Source organism: Physeter macrocephalus, chromosome 6 (assembly GCF_002837175.3).
Source record: "Physeter macrocephalus isolate SW-GA chromosome 6, ASM283717v5, whole genome shotgun sequence".
Taxonomy (NCBI): domain Eukaryota; kingdom Metazoa; phylum Chordata; class Mammalia; order Artiodactyla; family Physeteridae; genus Physeter; species Physeter macrocephalus.
Genome location: NC_041219.1, coordinates 43,774,815 through 43,798,797, shown reverse-complemented (window position 1 = coordinate 43,798,797; position 23,983 = coordinate 43,774,815). Strand labels below are relative to the sequence as shown.

The window sequence follows — 23,983 nt, the reverse complement described above, 5'->3', positions numbered from 1 at the left end:
GGCCTGCACTCCCAGCCTGAGATGGAGAGACGGAAGGGAAAGGAATTGACATTGCAAGAGCACCTGCTGTATGCTCAGGACTGTGCTGGGCTCTTTGAAGGTGTTAACTCAGCGAACGTTCAATCAACCCTGTGCAGTAGGTATGTCCCTTGGTGCCAAGAACTTGCCCAAAGTCACACAGCTGGGAAACGGTTTATATGGGAGGGGACCTGAACCCAGGGTAGTCAGACTCCGTGTGGTAGGAGAGCCTTCGAATAGCGGCCCCTGCCCCAGAGACACTCCCAGGATCCAGAGAGAAGTAGGTGAGTTCAAAGTCTAGCCCCAGGGGCTTTCCTGGTGGCGTGGTGGTTAAGAATCCTCCTGCCAATGCAAGGGACACGGGTTCGAGCCCTGGTCCGGGAAGATCCGACACTCCCAGGATCCAGAGAGAAGTAGGTGAGTTCAAAGTCTAGCCCCAGGGGCTTTCCTGGTGGCGTGGTGGTTAAGAATCCTCCTGCCAATGCAAGGGACACGGGTTCGAGCCCTGGTCCGGGAAGATCCCACATGCCGTGGAGCAACTAAGCCCGTGCGCCACAACTACTGAGCCCGCATGCCACAACTACTGAAGCCCACGCGCCTAGAGCCCATGCTCCGCAACAAGAGAGGCCACAGCAATGAGAAGCCCGCGCACCACATCGAAGAGTAGCCCCCGTTCACCAAAACTAGAGAAAGCCCGCGCACGGCAACAAAGACCCAACGCAGCCAAAAATAAATAAATAAATAAATTTATAATAACAAACAAAACCCCAAAGTCTAGCCCCACCACTTCCCAGATGTGTGGCCTCAAGTAAGTCACTTCCCTTCTTTGAGCCTCAGATTTCTTGCCCCAAGACAGGGACATAAAACTCTCCACCTCAGAGTGGGGTGGTGAGCCTTCCTGAGACAATGCCTGCAGGGCTGGGTTGTTTTATTCTGAGTCGTATCACTTCCCCCGGGGTCTCCTGGATAGCCTGCCTCTTCTGTCCTGGGACAACCCTTTGAGGGTCGAATGTCCCAAGAAGTTCCCCTGAGTCTCCTCTTCTCCTGGCTAAATAGCCCCCTGCCCTTGCCAGGCCCCACAGCCTGCTCCCTTTCTTCTGACCCTCGGAGATCTATGCCAGGGCTGGTCATGGGGCTGAGCAGTGTGTGACCAGGGCAGGGCCTAGGTCCAGTCCCACTCTTGATCTGGACACCACATCCAACATCCCGGCCCTCCGTGAACTGAGAGTTTTCGGCAGCTGGAGCCCGTTGATGATTCACTGGAAGCTCCCTGTCAACTGAAACACCTGCCTCCATCTTTTCATAGCCAGACCCTCAGCCCCCTGGGCTGGCCCTGCAGAGCCCCCGGCCCCTCCCAGGTGCATGCTCTGGGGCGGCCCAACATGCTGGCTAAGGCTCCAGAGGACCTCGGCTCCGTTCCCTGTTGTGAGAGGCTCAGCCCCGTCTGGAGGTTTGCGTGGGACCCCAGGGCTGGCCCAGGGGCAGACACCTGCTCTTGCCCTGGCCTCCCGCCCCCCTCTCACCACGGAGGACGAGTCGCTGGTATCATCAGGGGCTTCGCAGTCAGGGCTGGAGCTGGTGCCAGAGTCAGGGCTCTCGTGGAAGCTGCTGCACAGGGAGGAGGCCAGGCCCTCCAGGTAGGGTGCTGCCTCAGGTTCCTGGCTCCTGGGGGTGGCTGTGAGGCCCTCTGCAGGGAGCCCTGCTGATGGGCCCCTGGGAGAGGAGACAGACCCATGACTTTTTCCCTCAAAGTGATGGGAATTAAGGAGTAACACCCCACCACCACCCAGGTGCACACACACCTCACTTTTGAGTGGAGGAGAGAGCTAACCCCGAGGGCTGCCTGTGCTCTGCCCTTCACGTGGGCTGCCTCGTTTAGCTCCAACAGCCTCCCTTCGAAGTGAGTGTAAAGATTCCCATTTTACAGATGAAGAAACTGAGGCTCAGAGAGGTCAAGGGACTGGCCAAGGTCACAGAGCTAGGAAAAGGCAGAGATGCACTGTGAACCAGGGCTGTGGCCTCAGCCCCCACCATGTTACTGGAGCAGGAGAGAGGACCCCAAAGCTCGGTAACACTAAGACAGAATCATGCTGGGCTAATAGGGGGCTTTGAGAGGGAGCAGGGCTCCAGGGGCAAGTGACAGGGCCACCGGTCTGGATGCCAAGGGAGGGAGCTGTAGAGAAAGCCCTGCTTTAAGGAAGCCAGTAGGTTAGAGCTGGCAGTATCCCCAAAAAGTGACCCACAATGGACACCAAGTGGGCAAAGTGGTGGGGAGGTGTGATGAACTGGGAGATTGGGATTGACATATATACACTAATATGTATAAAATGGATAACTAATAAGAACCTGCTGTATAAAAAATAAAGAAAATTCTAAAATTCAAAAAAAAAAGTCACCCACAGATTGGCCTACGAGACAGAAATGAGTGATGACCCTTAAAAGAGGTCAGTGGTCAAATAAGTTTGAGACAATATTACACTCTTCTCCTACCTTCCCCACCCAAAAGCGCAGTGCATGCTAGCAAACTAAAAGCTCTGACAAGTTCTGCAAAAAAGATACTCAAATTTGTTTATACCAGACTTTCTGAAACATATCTGATGGCAGAGCTGTTTTTTGTTTTTTTTTTAAATAATGCCTACCTATGAGGAACACATGTTCGCAAAACAATGCTGATTTGATTCAATCCCTCTCCTTTTTTAAACAGGGAAACTGAGGTATAAAAAGAGGGAATAACTTGCCCAAGGTCCTACAGCCCATGAGGGAAGGAACTGAAGCTGGAACCCAGGTTTCTAGACCCTCAGCCATGCCCTCCCAAGGCACCATGGCCCCAAAGAGGGACTTCGGTCCAATTCAGGCCCCGGGGTGGAGGGAATTCCAGAGCCTAGGGGCAGTGCACGGTCAGGTAGGTGGGTGATAAAAAGCGCCCCTGGGTGCTGAGACTGTTTAATCTTTTAAAGCTGTGCAAAGGGAACCAGGAAATGTGAGTGGGCTGTGGGCCATGCCCACTGCAGGGTGGGTGCACGGCTGCTCCATCCCCTGAGCTAGGGCCCATGGAACATGCCCACTGCTGCCTGTACCCAGGCCGAGTGGACTGACCACGTGACCCACGCCAGCAGCCATCACAGACGGAGGCTGCCATCATGAAGGGGTGTGGGGTGGGATGGGTGAGGGCGTCCAACCCCGGGAACCCCTCCTCAGGCCCCAGGGTTCTACCCACCTCTCAGGCCCTGGCCCAAGGCCTGAACCCACCACAGACTGGCAGTTGGAGGTCAAGGCACCGAGCGGGTCCTCAGGGGCGGTCGGGCGGCGGGGCAGGTCGCAGTAGGGCGCCTCAGCACTTGGAGGGCTCCCGGGCTCCTGAGACAGAGTTGGAGAGGAGGCAGCTCGTCGCCCACGTGGGGGCTCCCCTCCCCCTGTGCAGCCCCTCCCCCCACCAGGTGGTGTGGAAGAGTCTCCAGACAGCTCCTCCTGGGATCTCCACTTCTCAGGGAGAGCTGTCCATCAGACTGGAAGCGCTCCTTGGGACCCAAGCTGGGGGCTGGCAGAGGTACAGGGTATGTGCATGCGCACATGTCTACAGGTATGTGTTCGTATAAATTCCTGCGTGTGTGCAAGTATGCGCGTGTGCACGCATGTGTGTGCATGTCTGGTGGGTACACTGATGCGTCTGTTTGCATAAGTGCATGTACGTTTATTTATGTGTTATAAACACACGCATTAGCATACCCACCTGACTTGTGTACACACGCAAGCACGTGTGTGTCGGCACATATGTATGAGTATGTGCCTGAGGATGTGAAGTGCACAAAAGGATCCAAAAGGGTCTTCTGTCGCCGCCAGAACACAAGGATGAGGAGGGAGAGGGAGGATTAAGCTAGCCTGGAGAATGAAGGAAAATGTCTGAGGCAGGAAGAGGTAGTCTGAGGGAGGAGGAGATGGGAAGGAAGACCTTGGAGAAAAGGAGAGATGTGCGCTCCTAAAGGAGGGCCAGGGGGCTCCAGGGCTGGAAGGTCAAGGCTCCAGGGGTTGGGGGCAGGGCCCCTGAGCTGACTGAGGGTTTCTCTCTCCCTCCTGCCCTGAGCAGGGCCACACCTGCGAAGGCTGGTGCTGGGCTCACCCGGGGGAATGGCTGCGCACCTCCGGGAAGGCCCCCCCATTCCTCCCCACCTCCCAGGGTGGCAGGGCCCTCCCCCGGTGAGGGGGACAGCGGCCACGGCACCCTGCACCCCGCCTCCTCTCGGATTACCTGGGTGGCGGGCTCCTGCAGTGGCGGCTGGCGGCTGTCAGCACCCTCGTCCCCGGGGGGCTCCAACTCAGGCCCCCACGCCGCTGCCCTCCCAGGCCCCGACTCTGGGGCGAGGCGGCGGCAGCAGAGGCAGTGGAAACCTTAGAGGGGCCGGCTGCGGGAGCAGGGGCCCCTCATTACTGTTTCATAAGCCGGGGCCCAGCCAAGAACAATGCAGGACATGAAACCGCAGGAACCCGATCCTCGCGGCTCACCTGAGAGCGGGGCCGGGCGGGGGCCTGGGCGCGGGCTCCCTGGGGACCTTGGAGCCCAGAACCGGGGCAGAGGCCACAGCCTGGCCGCAGCCCTGGGGTGGGCACAGAGTCTCCGTGTTGCGAGAAGGCCGCCACTCTAGGACCTGGGCAGTGCCAAGGAGTGGGGCTGGGGTGTTTGCCGCGCCATCCAAGCCAGAGAAGGAAGGCCCGTCTGGATTCAGTTTCGCCCCCTGCCCGGGAGCCAGATTCTGATCAGCGCTCCACAGCGGGAGGTGTCAGATCTGCAGCCCGGCCTGGCGCCTTGGCTACCCTGGGGACCTTGCCGCGTGAATGAGGAGGGAGCGGCGCTCTGGACATCATCAAGGGGTCCCAGCCCAGCTGGGCCCAGCAGGAGCCCCAGCCTGTCGCGGTACCTCCTCCCTGCTTTCACCTCCAGCCCCCGTCACTACCCACCATCCACACGAGTAGGCCCAGCAACTAATCCCCAGCTCTGATTTCCTGTCTGGCGGGTCAGCACGGGCTCTGGCCTCAGACAGTCATCAGGCCCAATCCTGGCACCTCCACTTCCCAGCTGGGTGACCTCAGCCCAGTGACTTCCCTCTCTGAGCCTGGTTTCCTCATCTACAAAACGGAGGTGATTAATGGACCCACTCCCTAGGGGTGTTATGAGAATTAAATGAGTTAATATGAGTAAAAGGGCTTAGAACACTGCCAGGTCTGTACATCTTAAATATAATAAATAATGTAAAAACATTCAAAAGAATTTTATTAGTGTTAAATCAATAAAATGTTAAATATACTTAAGAATAGATGCATTGAAAAGGAATGTGTGGGGCCTGGCATACAGCAAGACCCTCCCCACTCCATCCAGAACCTGGCCATGACCTGGTCAAGGCTGTGTGATTTCCAGGGATAAGCCCTCCTCACACCTCCCAGCCTGGGAGACTCAGCTGAGAGCAGAGCAGAGATGCATCCAGAGCCCAGGATCATAGAGGAGCTGGAGGAAGCTTCTGGGAAAGGTTTGCTCTGTGACCTGGGGCCCTTTCTGCATTTTCTTTCTTTCTTTTTTTAAAATAAATTTATTTATTTATTTATTTTTGGCTGCATTGTGTCTTCGTTGCTGCGCGCGGGCTTTCTCTAGTTTCGGTGAGTGGGGGGTTACTCTTCAATGCGGTGTGCAGGCTTCTCACTGCGGTGGCTTCTCTCGTGGAGCGCAGGCTCTAGGCGTGCAGGCTTCAGTAGTTGTGGCACATGGGCTCAGTAGTTGTGGTTCACGGGCTTAGTTGCTCCACGGCATGTGTGATCTTCCCAGACCAGGGCTCGAACCCATGTCCCCTGCATTGGCAGGCGGATTCTTAACCACTGCGCCACCAGGGAAGTCCCTGCATTTTCTAACATAGGTGAAGATGTCAGAACTGGCTCTAGCCCCAGGTGATACCTTAACAGGCCCCTCAGGGATGAGTTTGTGCTGGAGTGTAATTAAGGATCTGGCTGGGGGATGCTTTTTTAACACACAGATTTTGTGACTCTACGTGTTTGAAACTGCTCATTCATGAGCAGGACTTTCATCAGTGCCAGATCCTGATGACTTGAAAGCCTCTATCTCCTGCAGAGGTCTGGCTCCTGAGCTCCTCATATTAAGTAAACTCCTCTCATCTCCAGTGTGTCCCCCAGGCACCTCCCACTCACCACCCCAAACAACTCCAAAGGGGCCTCCCATTCCAAGAACCCTGCCTCAGAAAATAACACAGCAGTCAGCCATGTTCCAGATGTTCCAGTCTCTCCACGTTACTCAGTTACCAAATCCTTTAGATTTTCCTATTCAGTTAGTTCTGAAATGTGTCCATTTGTCTCCATCTCAAAATCTCCAGCATCAGGGACTTCCCTGATGGTCCAGTGGTTAAGACTCCATGCTCCCAATGCAGGGGACCTGGGTTCAATCTCTGGTTGGGGAACTAAAATCCCACATACCGCAACTAAGCCCACACACCACAACTAGAGAAGCCTGCATGCCGCAATGAAGACCCAGTGCAGCCAAAATAAAATTAGTTAATTAAAAAAAAAAGTCTCTGGGGGTCTTCCCTGGTGGCGCAGTCGTTAAGAATCTGCCTGCCAATGCAGGGCACACGGTTCAAGCCCTGGTCCGGGAAGATCCCACATGCCACGGAGCAACTAAGCCCGTGCGCCACAACCACTGAGCCTGCGCTCTAGAACCTGCGAGCTACAACTACTGAGCCCACGTGCCACAACTGCTGAAGCCCACGTGCCTAGAACCCGTGCTCTGCAACAAAGAGAAGCCAACACAATGAGAAGCCCACGCACCGCATGGAAGAGTAGCCCCCGCTCGCCGCAACTAGAGAAAGCCTGTGTGTAGCAACGAAAACCCAATGCAGCCATAAATAAAAAATTAAAATTAAAAAAAACTCTCTGTCACATCTGATATGAGTAATTGCACTTTTTCCTCATTGGTCACCTTGTTCATTCTCACTCCCTGCTGTCCATTCTCTGTCCTACAGTCTGAGTGACTTTTGAAAATGCAAATCTGATCACATCACTCCCCCTGTTTAAAATCTTTAGTGGCTCCCCATGCCTCTCAGGAGAAAGTCCAAGGTTCTCAGCATGTCCACAAGCCCCACAGGCCGGTGAGACCCAGCCCCCACCCCATTCTCCATCCTTGGCTTCTCTCCACCCTCCAGTGTGCCTCTTCCTTTCTGCATCAGGGGCTTTGCACTTACTGTTCCCTTCCTCTCCTCTTACCCCAACTTCACTGGCGATGCCCTCATAGCCTTTACCAAGCAGCTAAAGTATCATTTCCTTGGAGAAACATTCCCCGAATGCCCTATCATTTACCCTCATGCCACTTGCTGTTCCTTTACAACATTTATCACCACCATGATTACAAAATTATTTGCATGATTACTTTTTTCGTCTCCATTTCTCTTGCTAGACTACAAGCCCATGAACCAGGAACTGTGTCTGTTCTATTTGTCACTGTTTCCCCAATATCTAGCATAACGCCTGGCACATTTTAAGCATCTATTCAATATATGTGAACACATGAGCTGGCCCAAGGTCTCAGCTGGGAAGTGGTGGGACTGAGACTAGAACTCAGACCTGTCTGAATCCAAGTTTCTCCTCCTGTTCCGTGCTTGCCATCTCCCCACCCATCGGGAGAAGGTCATTTGTATGGGAGATGGACTCACAGGGATTTCAGGCAACTGCTCCCTGAACTTGGGGGTGAGGGTAGGGGAGCTGTTTTTGGAGGTATCAGGACAGGTAGAAAAGAATCTCCCAGGTTTATTTTTCTGGTCGGGAAGGAGGAAGAAAGGAAACGAATGTGTATCGAATTAGCCACATGTGACTTGGGCTAAGCAGGGCCAGATGCCCTGGGTGAGAAGACTTGTTGCCCCACTTTACCCATTAGGAGAGTGAAACCAGAGCAGTCAATGACCCAAGGTCACACAGCAGGTAAATGGCAAACCTAGGACTGGAATTCTGGTCTGCTTGGCTCCAAAGCTGAACCAGCAACTCCCTTATAATGGCCACCTCTTAGAGGCTAATGCCTGCATGGAGATGGCTGCCAGGCTCAAGAGGAGCCTCCAGTCCCACTGAGAATGACAGAGCCATGAGGGGGTCAAGGCTGCAGCGCCCTTGGAGATTCACAGTTCCGTGCTTCTCATAGCTCTGGGTTTACTTGGACCAGGGCTTAGCCTGAAACCTCATCCATCACAAACTGAGAAAATACCTCCCCTTTCACTCCTTCAGTACCTTCAAGGAGAAAGTCTCCAGTGGATGTGCGGTATCTTTAATGGCTAACACCTACCAATCTCTCTTTTTAACAGAGAGACAGCAGGGCTCAGGCTCAGAACCTTTAGCTGACAATGCTCTCTAGTTAGAATTTAGTGACATTTCTGGGTTGTTTTCTTTTTTCCTTTGAACCTTCTATATAAAGAATATGATTCTATGGGCTTCCCTGGTGGCGCAGTGGTTGAGAATCTGCCTGCCAATGCAGCGGACACGGGTTCGAGCCCTGGTCTGGGAAGATCCCACATGCCGCGAAGCAACTGGGCCCGTGAGCCACCATTACTGAGCCTGCGCGTCTGGAGCCTGTGCTCCGCAACAAGAGAGGCCACGACAGTGAGAGGCCCGCGCACCGCGATGAAGAGTGGCCCCCGCTTGCCACAACTAGAGAAAGCCCTCGCACAGAAACGAAGACCCAACACAGCCATAAATAAATAAATAAATAAATTAAAGAATATGATTCTAGTTTTCTATTTGTGCTGGTGATGTAAAGTTTTGTTTTCATATAAGTGAAAAAATGCGTATTGATTTCATGGACAGTACGGTAAGTAATAGGTTATATGAGGCTTGGCAAAAAAATCATAAGAGCAGGAGAAGAATAACTGGCATTTGGGAAGCATTAACACAGTCCCACCACCTCATTGTACAGACTGGGAAAACTGAGGCTCTGACCACAAGGAAGGTCAGTGTCTGAGTTCAGCTACAAGTTAGTGGCCCAGCCAGGCACCCCCATCACAGGCTCCCCTGTCCCAAAGCACCACTCAGGAAAGCCTGCCCACCTGATGCCTTGCTCTGTGGGCCTCCTCAGGGTGGAAGCAGTTTTGACAGCATCTCTGGGCAAGCACATTAGCTTCAAAGTGTTCACAGGGGGCATTCCCAGCCACCCCCTCCATATCGGTTGAATCAGGCCAGGGCAGCTCCTGCAATCCGATGGTGGGGCCTGGGAAGAATTAGGGGTGGGGGGAGGCAAAGACCAGCTGACTGGCTGGCAGCCCACCCGGACTCCAGCCCCAGCTTGCCCCCAGACAGCCAAGCCCCAAGGAAATGAGGTTATCCATCAATTCTTTCACCTGTTCACTTATTCACTCAACAAACACTCATTAAGCACCTCCTAAGCACCAGGCACTCTGCCAAACATTTGACATGTGATTTCTAGTCATTACTGCAGTGTTGCTCAAAGTGTATTTTGAGGACCCTGCATTAGACTCAGCTGAGCTGCTCATAAAATGCATATTCCCAGTTCCTTCCCTGATCCACCTAGCCAGAATCTCTGGAGGTGAGGCACTTATACAACGCATTTTATACATGTCTCCTAGGCGATTCCAATGCACCCCAAAGTTTGAGTGCCCTTGCCTTACAGTTATCCTGCATTGTAGATAAAATTACTGCCAATTTCAGATGAGGCAACTAAGTCTCACAGAGATTCCATAACTTGTTGAAAGTCCCAGTGGCTGAACTGGATTCAAACCCAGTCTTTATGCCTCCCCATCCTCTCAGAGGTGGGCGTGAGGGACACTGGATCACACTGCCAACTCACACAGGTCCCTTGGGAAACCCTGAGAGTGAGGCAAGTGGCCAGCCAGGTATTTTCAGAATTGAGGACAAAATCATGGATGAAAGTGAACAACATAAGGTCACACTGCAAGTTTGGCAGAGCTCAGCCAAAGAGAACCCCTGGTGTTGTGATAAGCACAGGGCTCTTCCTCTGGGCGCCACTGAGGGCTCCAACCCCATGCCCGGGCGGGGCGGGGGAGCCCCGTCAGACGATTGACTTGAAGATGCTCTCCTCACCCCAGCAAGCGAGGTGGGGTGAGAGGAATCCATATCCCCAAACACACATGCACTTTACTGTGCCCCCAGGTCATCTGCTCATACCTGTCGAGTTTCCTCCAAAGCGCCGCGGGGGATCCGGCCTTAGTTGCCAATCTTGGGGGAGAGCTGGGGAATTTCACATCCTCCCCTGGGGCAACCAGGGAGAAGATTCCTAGCTCCTTCACCATCAGACCTGGGGAAGTGGCAGGGCACGGTGGAGGTTGGGGGCACCACTGGCCCTTCAGTGGCGCCGGGGTCTCCAATTCTCCCCGAGCTGTTATCTCCCTGCGTCGTTCCCTGTTCCCAGTAGTGCAGAGGATAGGCATCCGTCCTGCCCAGCCTGGGCGGTTCCTTCCCAATCCCGCCACATAAAGGAGCAACGCCTGGGACTGAGAAAGCAGCTTAATCCCCTGTGGGCGGGTGTGGGGTGCTCTTATACACATGCCCCTCACTGCTCCCGCTTCCCCCTCCCACCCCCAACCAACTGGCAGAATCCTTCTCTAAAATGCACTTTAGGTGTGGATATAACAATGAAAAACCTTCAGCGGACATGCATGCCCCACCCGGGGAATGGACCCCTGGACCTCTCTCCATCCAGCTAGTCAGATAGTCCCTCCCCGTGTCCCTCACCCCTCTACCTTTTCCCACTAGCCTTTCCTCCCTCTCAACCTTTCCGCTCGCGGTACTAACCTCGGCTCGGGTTTCCACACACAAGGGGGTGCTGGGGTGGGGTGCCAGGGGTCACAGCCTTTCTATTTTAACAATGAATCAGAACGTTGCCTGGGAGGTGGGCGAAGACCACGCCCCTGCCGCTCTCGCATAGGCTCTTTCTAGGTGCTTCATTTACATGAAGACCTTGGGATTGGACAACCCGAGGGAAAGGGGCGGGGCGGAGGCGGGCGGCGCCCAGATCCCTTCGAGTGCCAGACCCGCTGCACGCTCAGCCCGAGCAGCAGTGGCAGGGTTCCCAGGGGGTTCTTGAGAGGGCTGGCACTGGCGGTTCTGGCTCTTTTTAATCTCTTTCCCTTCGGTTCGTTCCCGCCACAGTCTCCTAGGCTGGCTTTAGCTCTGCGTCTCAGTTTTCTTATCTGTAAAATGAAGGTGGCAGTAGTACCTGTGAGGATGAAATGAAATGCCCAGGGGTTTTCGACCATTTGCACATCTATTTGCACACTTCCACTGATGTGGAGCTCACTCACAAAATGCAAAGCTCCTCCTTTTTAAAAAATATGCCTTCTTTTCTAAGCTAACATTCTGCACTATGTGCCTGCCAGCTTCTATTCCAAAATCTTTACATCTATGAGGACGTAGTAACCTGAAGGATTAAGTACCAAGATCCTCATTTCACAGCAACTAGGATCGCCAGTGTCACCCAGCTAGTAAGTGGAAGAACCAAGACTAAAACCCTGCTGTGTCTGGACTCCACCGGCCAATACAGAGCATCTTCATTCACTAGTTCACTCAGACATTTACAGGTACCTGGTACATGCCAGGCCTGTGCTGGGCACCAGGGATATGGTAACATGAATAAGACGTGGCTCCCTCTGAGAGGGGGAGCCCGCTGACCAGGGGGAGAGACAGAGCCCTGAACAGGTCATCCTGGCCCAGGACGGAGTGGGTGAAAGCACACCTTCCTAACAAGGATAATGATCTTTCTGCTCAGCCCCAATTACTGTAAGCAAAACAGGGAGCAGTGAGGCTCTAGCACTTGTAGTGAGGTCATGGGATCGTGAGACAGTTACTTGACCTCTCTGAGTCAGGGGGTGGGTGGGTGCTTGGTTTGAGTTTGAAACTCAGGGTATGGCCCCAGCTCTCGAGCCCCCACCAACCAGTAAAATCTGGAGCCAACTCAGCGTGGCACTCCGGACACTTCAATTCATTCAATACTTACAGAGCCCCTACTTTGTCCACTGTGTGTGCTGAGGACACATCAGTGAACAAAAGAGTGAACCTCCTATTTTTGTGGCACTTACATTCTAGTGGAGACAAACAGATCCCAAACAAGATAAAGAAGCAATATATGGAGTATGTCGGCTGGTGATAGGTGCTAAGCAGAAAAATGAAGGGGTCGGGGGGTTGGAAGTGGCTGGTGTGGGAAGAGCATTACTTTTTTTTTTTTTTTTTTTTTTTGCGATATGCGGGCCTCTCACTGCTGTGGCCTCTCCCGTTGTGGAGCACAGGCTCCGGACGCCAGGCCCAGCGGCCATGGCTCACGGGCCCAGGCTCTCCGCGGCACGTGGGATCCTCCCGGACCGGGGCACGAACCCGCGTCCCCTGCATCGGCAGGCGGACTCTCAACCGCTGCGCCACCAGGGAAGCCCTACTTTTTAAATAAGGTGGTCAGGAAGTATTTACAGCTGGATCTCATATATATACATATATATATTTAGTCAATAAAACAATTCCAATGGCTCTATTTCTTATTTAATGTTACAAAAAGCCAAAAATAAATATTTAGAAAATGTTAAACATTAAAAAATAAATAAATAAGGTGGTCGGCGATGGCCTCTCTGAGATGGCGACCTTTGAGCAAAGACCTGGAGAAGACGTGGCAGTGAGCCTGCAGGTCCTGGGAAAAGTATTTCAGGCTGAGGGGAAAGAAGCAGCGAGGCTGGAGGGGGAAGAATAAGGAGGTGAGGGGGAGAGTCAGTGGGCAGGATTGGTGGGCTGTCCTGAGTGCTCTCCGCAGCTCTGGAGCTGCCTGGTTGCATTCCTCCAGGGCAGGGAAAACAGTTGCGGTGGGGGGACTGGGGTTGCACAGCAGCCAGGGTCCTGAAGGGGGCCGGTGAGCCAAGGGTGTGTTGGGACGAGTGAAGGGGTCTGTTGGAGGAAGCCCCCTCCTGTGGGGACAGTGGTACTTTCATCCCTGTGATTGGGAAGGGCAGCTACAACCCCATTGTATAGATGGGAAACTCAAGACTCAAGCAAGTTGCCCAAAGCCACCCAGACCCTCGATGACAGTGCCTGGTCTGAAAACACACTCTTGAGCTCTGTGGGATGGCTCAGGGCATAATGGTGGCAGCCAGGGCAGCGTCACCACTTGTCACCATTTAGCCCCCGCCTCCCATTCCCCTTTCTGCTCCCTGAAGAGTCTGTGCCTGCTCACCTCCACCCCTTGGCTCACGCCCTTCCCCTCGGCGCAGACACACCTCCTCAGAGATTTGGGGAAGCAGAACAATAAGTGACAGTTCTAATCCCACTCTACCCCCCTGAGCCTCAGTTTCCTCACTGATCAAGCGGGAAGGGTCATCCCAGGCCTCCGGGCTCACAGGCCTGTTGAAGCGTCACATGGTCTGGGCAGGCAAGGTAGAGATGCAGGGGGCTGTGACCCGGTGGAGCAGGGGCTGGAAGGTGTGAGTCTCTAAAGCGGTCATCAGGGCTGGCTCCAGCCCAAAGCTACCTACACTGTAAAGTGGTGATCCAAAGCCCACAGAAGCTGGAGAAGCTGGAAATCTGAACTTTTATATAAAACCTCAAAAAATTTTAAATATGGCTAAGTCAAATTGTTTTTAAACATTTTGTGAGTCAAACCAAACTAATCCTCAGGACTTCTCTTTTATGCAGTGTCTCTGAAATGGTAAATCACAGATTTTCATCCTTTAGTGATGGCTTAAATGCCCACCCCCTCCAGGAAGCCCTCCCTGGCTTCCCCAGCCTTAAGTGAGGGCTCACTCTGCCGGGATCCTGTGCAAGACTCCTATTGTTCCTGGGGTGTCTTTCACATTGTCGACCATGTGAGTGGCGCCCCCTGGAGGTAAGATCCTGGATCTCCGCCCCGTTTCTTTGGGTTTGTTCAGCTAGTCGGGCAGTGTTAACGTAGGTATCTAGGGTGTGACTTATTTCTTTGTGGAAGGACCCATGGCTTGGGTATATCTACCTTCTTGATCCTTCCCTGGAGATGTACATGTGCCCAGCCAGAGATGACCCTCAGCTTAAATCCCAGCTCCAACTGAGAGACAGTGAGCAGTTAGAACTCAGCTAAAACAGTGTCCTGGAGGACATCAGGGAAGGGTTGGGGGGCATCTCAATGTGCCTCACCTGCAAGATGGGCTTAATGGGATTACCTACCCTGGGGGGTTATGGTGAGAACTCAGTGAGTTAAACCAGGTAAAGAGTGACTGGTATACAGTGAGTGCTCAATAAATGTTATTATCTCTCCTCCTCTCTGTCCCTACAGAGACAGCTCAAGGAATGTAAATCCCTGGAGGGCACCGGCCACCCTGTCTTGCTCCCCAGTGCTAAGCACCTAATACTGGTGCTTTACTAAGCACTTCCCTACCGGTGCTCAGTAAACACTTGGTGAGAGAGCAAGTGGTTGCCTGCAAGAAAGGAGGGCCTGCCCACCCCTCCCCTGGATTATTGCTGGAGGGTCTTGGAGCTTCCAGTCCCCCTGGTGCACCCTGACGCTGCCACCAGGGAGATTTCTCTCAAATGAATCGACTCTGACTCTCCCCAGGCTCAACCCCCCACTCCCACATCGGAGGCTCCCGCTGCCCCAAGATAAGGGTCCAGATCCTTAGCTCAGTATCTGAAGCCCTTAAGGGTCTGGTCCCTGCCGGCCTCTGCAGCTTTCTCCTCTCCTCTGACCACCCCTCCCCAACCTTTGCTCACCAAGGGCTCTCTGCCTGCCCATCCCCTCTCCCATCCACCTGGCCAAGCCATCTTCCATGACTCCTTTCAATGTCACCTTCTCTCTGTTCTTTGCCCCCCCGGGCCTATACTTTATTGAACCGACCTCCAGGGTGATCTCCATGTGTCTGTCTCCCTCATGAGATGTGAGGATCATGTCTTATTATCTATAACGGGGTAACTTTTGATGTAACTTAACCTGAGACTCAGTTTTCTCAACTGTCGAATGGAGCTAGTACCCACTTCACAGTGCTGTTGTTGTGTTTATGTCATCACTGGCACATTGGAGGTGCTTGATAAATTTGTTTTCCATCCTCCTTCTTTCGGTTATTTGCCAATCATGGTGACTAAGGGGTAAGGGAGAGGGCAAAGCTCACTGGACAGGGAAGGTTTCAGCAAGGGCCCACGGGAGATGGTTGTGGCGATGAGGAGAAAAAACTAGATTCGGAAACTTGCAGACAGGAAAGCATGGCACTAGGGCCAAGAAAATCTCAAAAAGATTATTTCAAGGGTTACGTGGGAACACGTGTGAGGAGGGGGAACGGGTCCAGTGTAATCCAGCCAGGACTGGCCAAAAACTTACAGCGATTCAGGTCCTGTTTCAAGAGCAGAAACACAGAAATGACCGACACAACTTCCCATTCAGAAAGCTCAGGGCCTGGCTGGGGGGAAAGAGGCAACCAGGTTATAATATGTTCAGTGTTTAAAAGAAAGAAACGCAAAGTATCCCGGGAGCCCAGATGGAGAAATGACTGATTGCCAGGTGTCAAGGAAGGCTTCCCAGAGGAGGCAGCTCAGAGCCGAGGTGAGAAAGGCGGAGGGCAGAGTGCAAACACCTAAAGGGCTTCTCTGGCATCTGGAGGAGGCAGATGTTTGCTCAGAACAGGACGGCTTTTCTTTTTTCTTTAATAATTATTTATTTGGCTGCGCCGGGTCTTAGCCGTGGCAAGGGGTATCTTTTAGTTTTGTTGCAGCATTCAGGATCTAGTTCCCCGACCAGGGATCGAACCGGGCCTCATGCATTGGGAGCTCGGAGTCCTAACCACCACTGGACCACCAACGAAGTCCCAGGAGGGCTTTTCTAAGATGGACCTGCTCACAAAAGAGCAGGCAGTGAGCCCTCCAAGCTCAGGATGAATTGGGAATCCCTCCCCAGAGCCCTCCACACAGCTAAAGGGAGGGCAACAGCTCAAGTCTAGGGAACATCATCAGGTCAAGGGGATTTTGAAGAGGAAGGAAGCTGGGGCTTAACATCAGATCCCTCTCCTCCTCAGTTTCAGACGCTGGCGGGCAGCAGGCAGCTCCACCCACCCTGCTCACCTCAGCCCCCGGGGGAGAATCAGGCCACCCCAAAACGGATCCTACTAGGAAAGTTCTTTCCTCTACTGAGCTGAGGCCTGGCTCCCAGTAACCATGGCCATTGCTCCTTGTTTTACTAGCACAGGCCTGACCCATCTGGGAAGTTCAGTGCGGGAACAGGAACATCTGGATGAGCGTCTGCTATGGCTTTAGTTCCACACTTGGATCCCCTCTGGACAGCCCTTTACATATTTGGCTCCTGTGTGAAAATCTGCTGCTTGCACCCCAATACCAATCCTCCCGTTAGTAACGCAATCCCCAATTCTTAGTGGGTACACGGTTCTCCAGAAGAGACCACGGACCCCAGGCTTCCCTGCAACTAGGAGCTCCCTCTTCCTCCTGCCCGAAGCCTTTGCCACCTGCCTAATAGCACAAGCATCAAGTGTTCCTAAAAGGAGGGCCCTGACCTTCATCCCTTCCTCCTTCCTGCAGCTGAGAGGCAGATATGGTGGCTGAAGCTCAGGCAGCCATCTTGGACCACGAGGTGGAACCCATGTGTTGAAAATGGCACAAAACAAAAAGCTAAAAGCCTGCCATCTCCACTCCAGGCTAGCTACCTTCCATCTTTGTTAACCTGAGAATTCCTCTCTTACATAAGCCAGTTATTTTAAAGTCTTGTTTCATATTATATGTAGCTAAATCTAATCTTTTCCTGATTAAGCTCCTAGAGGTCCCAAACCACAGGGCCCACAGGATGGGGAGCGACAGGAAGAATCCAGGTAGAACATGGAGAGAAAAGACAAGCTCTCCAGAGAGTTCTAACTCTATCACTTTCAATCTTAGGATTGGCAAAAATTACCATGATTCAATTTCCTTGGTCTGCTGGTTTCCGAGGGCACACGTGGGAGAGAGTGGATGAGAACTTAATACTAGTAAACATTACAAATGTAGGTGTAAGTTGTAAAACATCCTATGTCATTGGGGATGGAGAAGAGAGCCCGGTACGGTGTCTCAGCGGCAGCCGCGCACACACGGAAGGCACACCTGCGAAAGTCAGGAGCCGTGGGAAGCGGTTCACGCACGTGGTCTCCCTTCAGCCTCCAGGCAGGCCTGCGAGATGGGTGTCTTATGACATCTCACACGTGGGGAAACAGTCCCAGTGAAGTCAGCAGTGAGGAGCTCACACAGTGGGCCAGCGGCTGAGCCAGGACTCAAACCCCAGCCCGGCTGTGTGTGCGAATCCCCCAGGCTCATCTCTGCTCCTGATCACAAGGGGCTGTGAGGGAGAGACTCACTGCCCCGGGTCAAGTACCAGAACCACCTGGACAGCTTGTACAAGCTCTGCCCTCTGCCCTGGATAGAGGCAGCCAAACAGGGCAAGTCGCCCCACCCCAAGCACGGGGAGGACAACAGGAAGGCAGCAGGGAGAGCAGGTGGAAGGAGCCAAGAAGCCAGGTCACCGGGCCTCCCAGCCACAAGCCCTGAGCTTCGCGTTCCCACAGCCAGGTGTGGCCTTCAGACCCGCACCAGCCAGCACCAGACGGTGGGTTGATGGTGACCAGGGAGAACGCCTGCCCAGCGCAGGGCCAGGGCTGCTCCTGGCAGCCCCTCCACGGGGTGAGTGGTGGGGAAGGCCGGCTCTGCAGACCCCCGATCTCCGCTCCCCTCCTCCAGGAGCCCCCCACGCCCCAGGGCTGAGCAGAACCTGCGCTCCCCTCACACACACTCACTAGTCCATCAGCTGCACAGGGGCCTAGAGCTCATGTGTCTCACCTCTGCAGTCCTAGTGTCAGGGCCCGACACAGCTCCACTAATCAGGGCGCAACCTGAAACTCCCGTGCCCTGGCCCAGTCACAGGAACCAGTCAGCGCAAGTGGGGTCTGACAGTCTCCAGAACAGATGCTACAGCTGTCCTCACCGGCACCACATCCACCTGAGGCAGCTGGACCTGGATTCTGCCACCAGCCCAGCTCGGTCAGAAGAGCAGGGAGTGTGAGTGACGTGGGTCACTAACAGGCTGGTTTCCATCGGCTCTGAAGCCGCACCTGAAGGTCTCCCTGGAAGAAGTGTGAAAAAGCAGCAGGCCTCACCGAGCACCAGCCGGCCTCATGAGGGGCCTGCTCTGAAAGGGCCAGGCTTTCAGGCGAGTGGAGATGTATTTTCTTTACAAGGGACTAATCGCTCCTTCTTTGTTGGGCTCTGTCTGGGAGCTGCTGGAAGCCTGGGGAAGCTGCCCAAGTTTGTGGGGGTGAGGAATACTCCGGGACTCCCCCGTTTCCACCCCTTCAACGTCAGCTAAGGAGGCCAACAACAAGGAGAAGGAAGAGGCAAAAAGTCCCAGCCAGGAAAAGGCAGAGCCCAGCTCTGCTCACCCACCGGCCCAGGTTCCAGAGCAGCAGGGAGACCCTGGCTTCTAGCAGTGGTGGCGCTGGCCTTCACCCAGGTTGGGGGCCCGGGCCTAGCGCTAGCGTTTCGTGCCCACAGGGAGGACTGCTGGACAGTGAGGATGACCCACACCCCAGCAGCTCCCTCCACCCCAAACGCCTGCCCTCGGCGTGCGGCATCCGGGCCAGGGACAAACCGTCCACACGTGCGCTTACTTTCACAAATGTAATCAAGGTTCGGTGGGGTATACATTTGGGAAGATGCCCCAAACGTGGCCCTGGAGGCTCCCCCTGGCAGAGGCCAGCTCTCAGCCACCTGCGTCGGCTGGAGTCCAAGCCCCAGGCCGGAGAGGTGCTAGCCTCCCAAGTTTGGGCTGGGGAGTCAGCACCTGGGTGCAGGCTGGCTTACGGGACAGCCAAGCTGGGACAGGACAGGTCCTTGCAGCCGAGGCTGGGGCACGGCCTGGGTCTCAGGGCTCACTCCCCGCTGTGCCGGGCTTGGCCTGTCAGCCGGCGGCGCTGGGTCTTACTGGTACGAGTGGCGCTTGGGGGCTTCTTGGTGGAGTCCTGGGCCCGGCTGGGATGTTTCCTCTTGACCTTCTTGCGCCTGTGCGCGTGCAGCAAGGCCGTGAGAGAGGAGATCCTGTGGGAGGGTGGAAGGCTGGTGAGGCTCGGGCCTCAGTCTACCCTGGGGGACAGGGTGCGGGTGGAAGTTTGGGCAGGGGGGTGAGTGAGGGCCCAGCTCATGGAGGGGAAGTCAGGACAAGCCATGGACGCCATTCCAAAGGCAGCATGCTCTGTCCCCAGAGGGCCTGCCAGCTCCTGAGCTCACAGCAAGAAAGGCCCTTACCCCAGGCACCACGGGTACCCAAGGTCAGACATTCTCAGGGGGTGGAGGTGGGGGGCAGTGAGGGAGGCCGAGGACCACTTGACGAGCAGAGCAGAGGGCTGCCCAGGGCCCCACATGTGCCCCACACCACCCACCACAGGCACCCTCACAACGCCAGCCACAGCAGCAGGCTCACAGGGGAGGACAGGCCAGGGCTCACCGCTGGGACAGCAGAGGGTCTCTGGACTTCTTGGGTAAGGCTCTGGTAGGCTTCTCCGCGGATGACGCCTCCTCCTCAGACCTGCGCCCGGCCCCTTGCTAAAGAGGCACAGAAGAAGGACTGCCACAGGGAGCGGTGGATCGAGGGGCCTGGGCACCCTGAGCAGTTGCGGCTCTGTCGCGCGGGGGCATGACCTGCCGCCTGCCTCACCCGGGTCGGGGCTCAGAGAAGGCCGTGGGCGGAAAGGCCACGTGTGCCCTAAAGCAGGGATGACACGGGCAGAGCTGGATTCCAAAGTCCTCCACCGCCACAGCCTACAGCGGACACACTCAAACACTCACAAATGAACGAACTCTGAGATGGAGACGAGACTGGTCTTGGCATCAGACCTTACAGAAGAATGAGCACCTAATACAAGGTGGGTGTGAGCTCAGAAAAGATGTGATAAAGCGGTGGCCCTCGAACTTAAGGACACCGTAACCCTTGCTCGGGGCTGTGGTTTACCTGGTGACTGTACGTGCACACGCATATAAACCCCTACGCGACCCAAACGCAAGTTTAACTGAAACACACGTTTCATAAGACAGCACTTGCCGTGATGCTTTCTGATATTTTCGATGATGTTGTGTTCCTTTTCTTTAAAAAAAAAAAAATGCTGGTTGGAACTTGCTATGACTCACACCCCACAGATCAGGACACAGAGACATACCGTGCGGTGGGAGTGATCCCAGCCTACTGCTCTCTCAAGCGCTTCTAGTGGACCGACCACTTTTATCCTCCACAGCGACCCCACGAGGCAGCTGCTATCATCAGTGACCCCAAGGTAGTGGTGAAGGGAAGCAGACAAGGCAGAGACCTGCCCAGGTTCCCACAGCCACTAGTGGTGGAGCCGGCCTCTGAAGCCCCAGGCTCGGGGATTCTGTCCAGGCCCTGGAGGGTGCCCCAGAGGAAAGAGCCCCTCACACTGGAATCCCATGACACGGACCCGCACTTAGTGACTCCCTGGCCAGCCAGGCTGCCCCTGTGTCCCCTCTTCCCTGGGGCTGCAAGGGAGACCCACCTCAGGCGGGGGCAGTCCGAGCAGCCGGGCTGCTGAGAGGTCCAGGCTGCTGATGGTGGTGACGGTGACTGTGTGGTTGAGGTGGTCGTACTGCACAGGCTCTGTCTTTGCTGTCACCAGCCGGTCCAGTTCGTCTGCCTCCTCTGTGCAGGTGGGCACAGAGCCAGGCCTCAGCCCCAGGGCACAAGTAAGCAGGCTCCAGCCACCGCCCCCTGCCCCCAGCCCTGGAGTGCAGTGGTCCCCGTGCTCTATCGGAGGGCATCCAGGAAGTCCCCAGCTCCAGAGCCTGGCCTGCAAATGCTGTAAATGACCCCCAACTCTTCGCTTCATGCTCCAGGGAGACCTCAGACCCCCTGGTCCCCCCCAGGACAAAGCTGGAGCCACACCAGAAGCTGCTGCTTCCCCTACCCCTCCACCCCCAGTCCCTCCAGGCCTCAGAAGCTGGCCTTTCTGCTCACGATCGGTTTACCAAGAGGTTTGGATCTCCTCCTGGTCTCTGATCCACTGACATTTAGAGACAGCTGAGGACTACCCCTAGCTGCCAGGTCACCACCAAGACCCCTAAAGCAAGGGACGTCAGCTTCTGTGCAGCCCTCACACCCCTCCCCTCCCACCCACCAAGGGATAAATAAACTCAGCCTGTTGGCTATTCTCCAGGACAGGCCAAGGATGGGATTACCCAGCGCCTCCTCTCTCTCTGCCAGCATCTTCAAGTATTCCTGGTGGCGCTGAAACCAAAGGGAAGGGAACATGGTGAGTATGGCTTCTCAGCCCAACCTCAGGCAGAGGCACTGCTCACCTCCAGCGTGAGTAAGACCACGGCTTGAAGAGAAAGACCATGAGATCTCACCCTAAACCTTCCCCAGACCTGGGCCCACGGCGTCTCTATCTGTATAAACTGCTCCCCAGGCCTGCCCACACCTCCCCTCGTCCCTGCAGGTGCCCCTTTTCGGGCCATCGAGGCTGCAAGTCCCCTGGGAGTCAGAGACACTCTCCTGCCCTCTCCCTCTGCACCTCCACCCGGAGCTTCTTCTGCTCCTCCTTGAGCCGCTTCTTGATCTCCTCAATGGCTGCCTTCTTCCGCTGCACCTTCCGCCTGTGGAAGCCTGTCAGGTACTCCCTACGGCAGAGAGGCAAGAAAGCAAGTCAGGATACAAGGAAAGAAGGGCTTGCTCCAGAAAGAGAAAAAAGAAAACACCTAATACTGCACTCACCATGTGCCAAGCACCATTCCAAAAATGTACACGTTAACTCATGTAATCCTCACAGCAACCTGGGTAGTAGGTACCCATCCCCATTTTACAGATGGGAAACACTGAGGCACAGAGAGGCAAGGTTACTTGCCCAAGGTCACAGAGAATGTAAGGTTAGGGAAAGAGAGGAAGATGCTGCCTCTCTCCACTCACTACCCTCCAGGGCTCTCAGCTGCCAGCAACGGGGCCAGGTGGTGGGCACAGGCTGAGGGCCTTTGAACCTAGAACAGGTGAGGGTCCCTTCTTCTCTGGCAAACTCCATTACTCAGTGAATTAAGCCACTTCTAGTGGGGCTTTCAAGGCCACCCTCACCCACACCTCCACAAACTCTCCACTGGACCAACCCCCCATTTGCCCAGGACCCCGCCCCTGGACTCATCTGTAAGTTGTGTTGATGCCACCCTGAGTTTCGTTTTATTCTTTATTTATTTATTATTTTTGGCTGCGTTGGGTCGTCATTGCTGCGCGCGGGCTTTCTCTAGTTGCGGCGAGTGGGGGCTACTCTTCGTTGCGGTGCGCAGGCTTCTCATTGCGCTGGCTTCTCTTGTTGCGCAGCACGGGCTCCAGGCGCATGGGCTTCAGTAGTTGTGGCACGCAGGCTCAGTAGTCGTGGCTCGCGGGCTCCAGAGCGCAGGCTCAGTGGTTGTGGCTCACGGGCTTAGTTGCTCCGCGGCATGTGGGATCTTCCCGGACCAGGGCTCGAACCCATGTCCTCTGCATTGGCAGGCGGATTCTTAACCACTGCGCCACCAGGGAAGTCCCACCCTGAGTTTCTTGGTGATGCTTCAGCATTTCTCTCCCTCCCCCTATCTGATCTCAGCCCCTCTCATCTCTCTAGAGCTTGCTGCACCATTCCCATCTGTTCCGGGGCCGAACGCTAGGCTTTTCGCTGACCCACTACCATATGCCCAGGTGGCACCCTGAGTGGGGGACATGTGATGGACCGGACGCTAAGGCTTAGGGGGCCGACTCAGGGATCCCCAGGCCTGGCGCGCACACCCCGAAGGAGCTTAGTAATCGCCTGGTGAATAAATGAATTTAAGCCACTCGTTTTCATTCACTGATCGTTCATCAAAAACAGCTGAGTCGGCAGCGTGCGGGGCCGCCGGGCTGGGCTAAGGAGTTCGAAGCCACCGCTCGGAGTCCCGAGCTCCCCGCTCTCGAGCGGCGCGTACAGCAACGCTGGGCGGGTTGGGGAGCGGAAAAGAGAAGTAAGGGCGGGGCGGACGATTCCATTCCTCTGGGCTGGGGGTCGAGAGCGCCCGCTTCCTTCCGCGGGAGTATCGCACCGCGCCCAGAAGGCGGGACCGGAAGGGCCCTCCGCGTGAGCGTGTGCCAGCGGACCTGGCCTTAGCCTTGCCCGGCGGCCCGAAGAGGATACGGTCCAGCCTTGACACTCACCGCCGCTTCTCCTCGTCGAAGCTCAAAATGAGCCGCGGCCGGCGGCCGTCGCCATCTCGCTTCTTCTTCTTGTTGCGGCCCATAGCGGTGAGGCCTCGGCGGCGCGGCTCTCTCTCACCTGACACTTCCGGGTGTAGCGCTTCCAGCCTTCCGGACGTGCCCTGCAGTTCCGCTTGCCAGGCCCCGCCTTTTAAAGGGGCCGCCCAGCCCGTCTCCCGTCCCTCTCTTCTGCATGTAACAGGCAAGATTCCTGCCCCTCCCCAACCCACCCCCGCGACTCCCAGCCCCACTCCCTCTCTTAGACTAACAACGGTGAGAGCGAGACCCAGAGGTCCCAGCGCCTAGCACGGTGCCTTGCACACAGTAGGTGCTCAATACAGAGTTATTAGTGAATGGCCAAAGATTGCTGATCCTTCTTTAGATTTGGATGTCAACTCCGTGGTGGTCTCCAAGAGCACGTTTCTGGAGCCAAACTACCTGGATTAGAATCCTGGTACCCCAGTTACAGCTGTATGGTCCTGGACCAGTTGGCTTCGCTGTGCCTCAATCACCCTGTTTGTAAAAGAGGACTAATCATAGTGACTTGGTAGGTTTTGTAAGGCAGTGGTTTCCAAACGTTGGCGTGCATCAGAATCCCCGGGAGGGTTTGCTGAAACCCAGATCGCTTGGGCCCACCCCCGAGCTTCTGATTCAGCAGTTCTGGAGTGAGCCCCAGAATTTGCACTTCAGGCAAGTTCTCAGGTGATTCTGATGTTGCTGGTCCACAGACCAAATTTT

General features: G+C 55.1%; 2 protein-coding genes across 2 annotated transcripts in view; both read right to left on the bottom strand.

The window, feature by feature from the left end:
• The window catches only part of TRIOBP (TRIO and F-actin binding protein), a 67,768-nt gene extending 49,212 nt beyond the window's left edge, over nucleotides 1–18,556 (bottom strand). The window contains exons 1-7 of the mRNA XM_028490612.2: nucleotides 17,104–18,556; nucleotides 15,344–15,422; nucleotides 10,822–11,219; nucleotides 10,195–10,324; nucleotides 9,099–9,259; nucleotides 3,236–3,375; nucleotides 1,542–1,731 (exon numbers count right to left, since the gene is read on the bottom strand). Coding sequence (XP_028346413.1) covers nucleotides 1,542–1,731; nucleotides 3,236–3,375; nucleotides 9,099–9,212 — 444 coding nt within the window. The 5' untranslated portion in view covers nucleotides 9,213–9,259; nucleotides 10,195–10,324; nucleotides 10,822–11,219; nucleotides 15,344–15,422; nucleotides 17,104–18,556. The remainder of the gene's footprint in view (nucleotides 1–1,541; nucleotides 1,732–3,235; nucleotides 3,376–9,098; nucleotides 9,260–10,194; nucleotides 10,325–10,821; nucleotides 11,220–15,343; nucleotides 15,423–17,103) is intronic.
• Nucleotides 18,557–18,670: 114 nt separating this feature from the next.
• NOL12 (nucleolar protein 12) lies at nucleotides 18,671–23,356 on the bottom strand. Its single transcript, XM_007111749.4, has 6 exons — nucleotides 23,207–23,356; nucleotides 21,567–21,672; nucleotides 21,232–21,280; nucleotides 20,553–20,695; nucleotides 19,493–19,590; nucleotides 18,671–19,086 (listed from the first exon to the last, which is right to left on the bottom strand). The coding sequence occupies exons 1-6, from the start codon at nucleotides 23,287–23,289 to the stop codon at nucleotides 18,921–18,923; spliced, it is 645 nt and encodes a 214-aa protein (XP_007111811.1). The 5' UTR covers nucleotides 23,290–23,356; the 3' UTR covers nucleotides 18,671–18,920.
• Nucleotides 23,357–23,983: the final 627 nt, after the last annotated feature.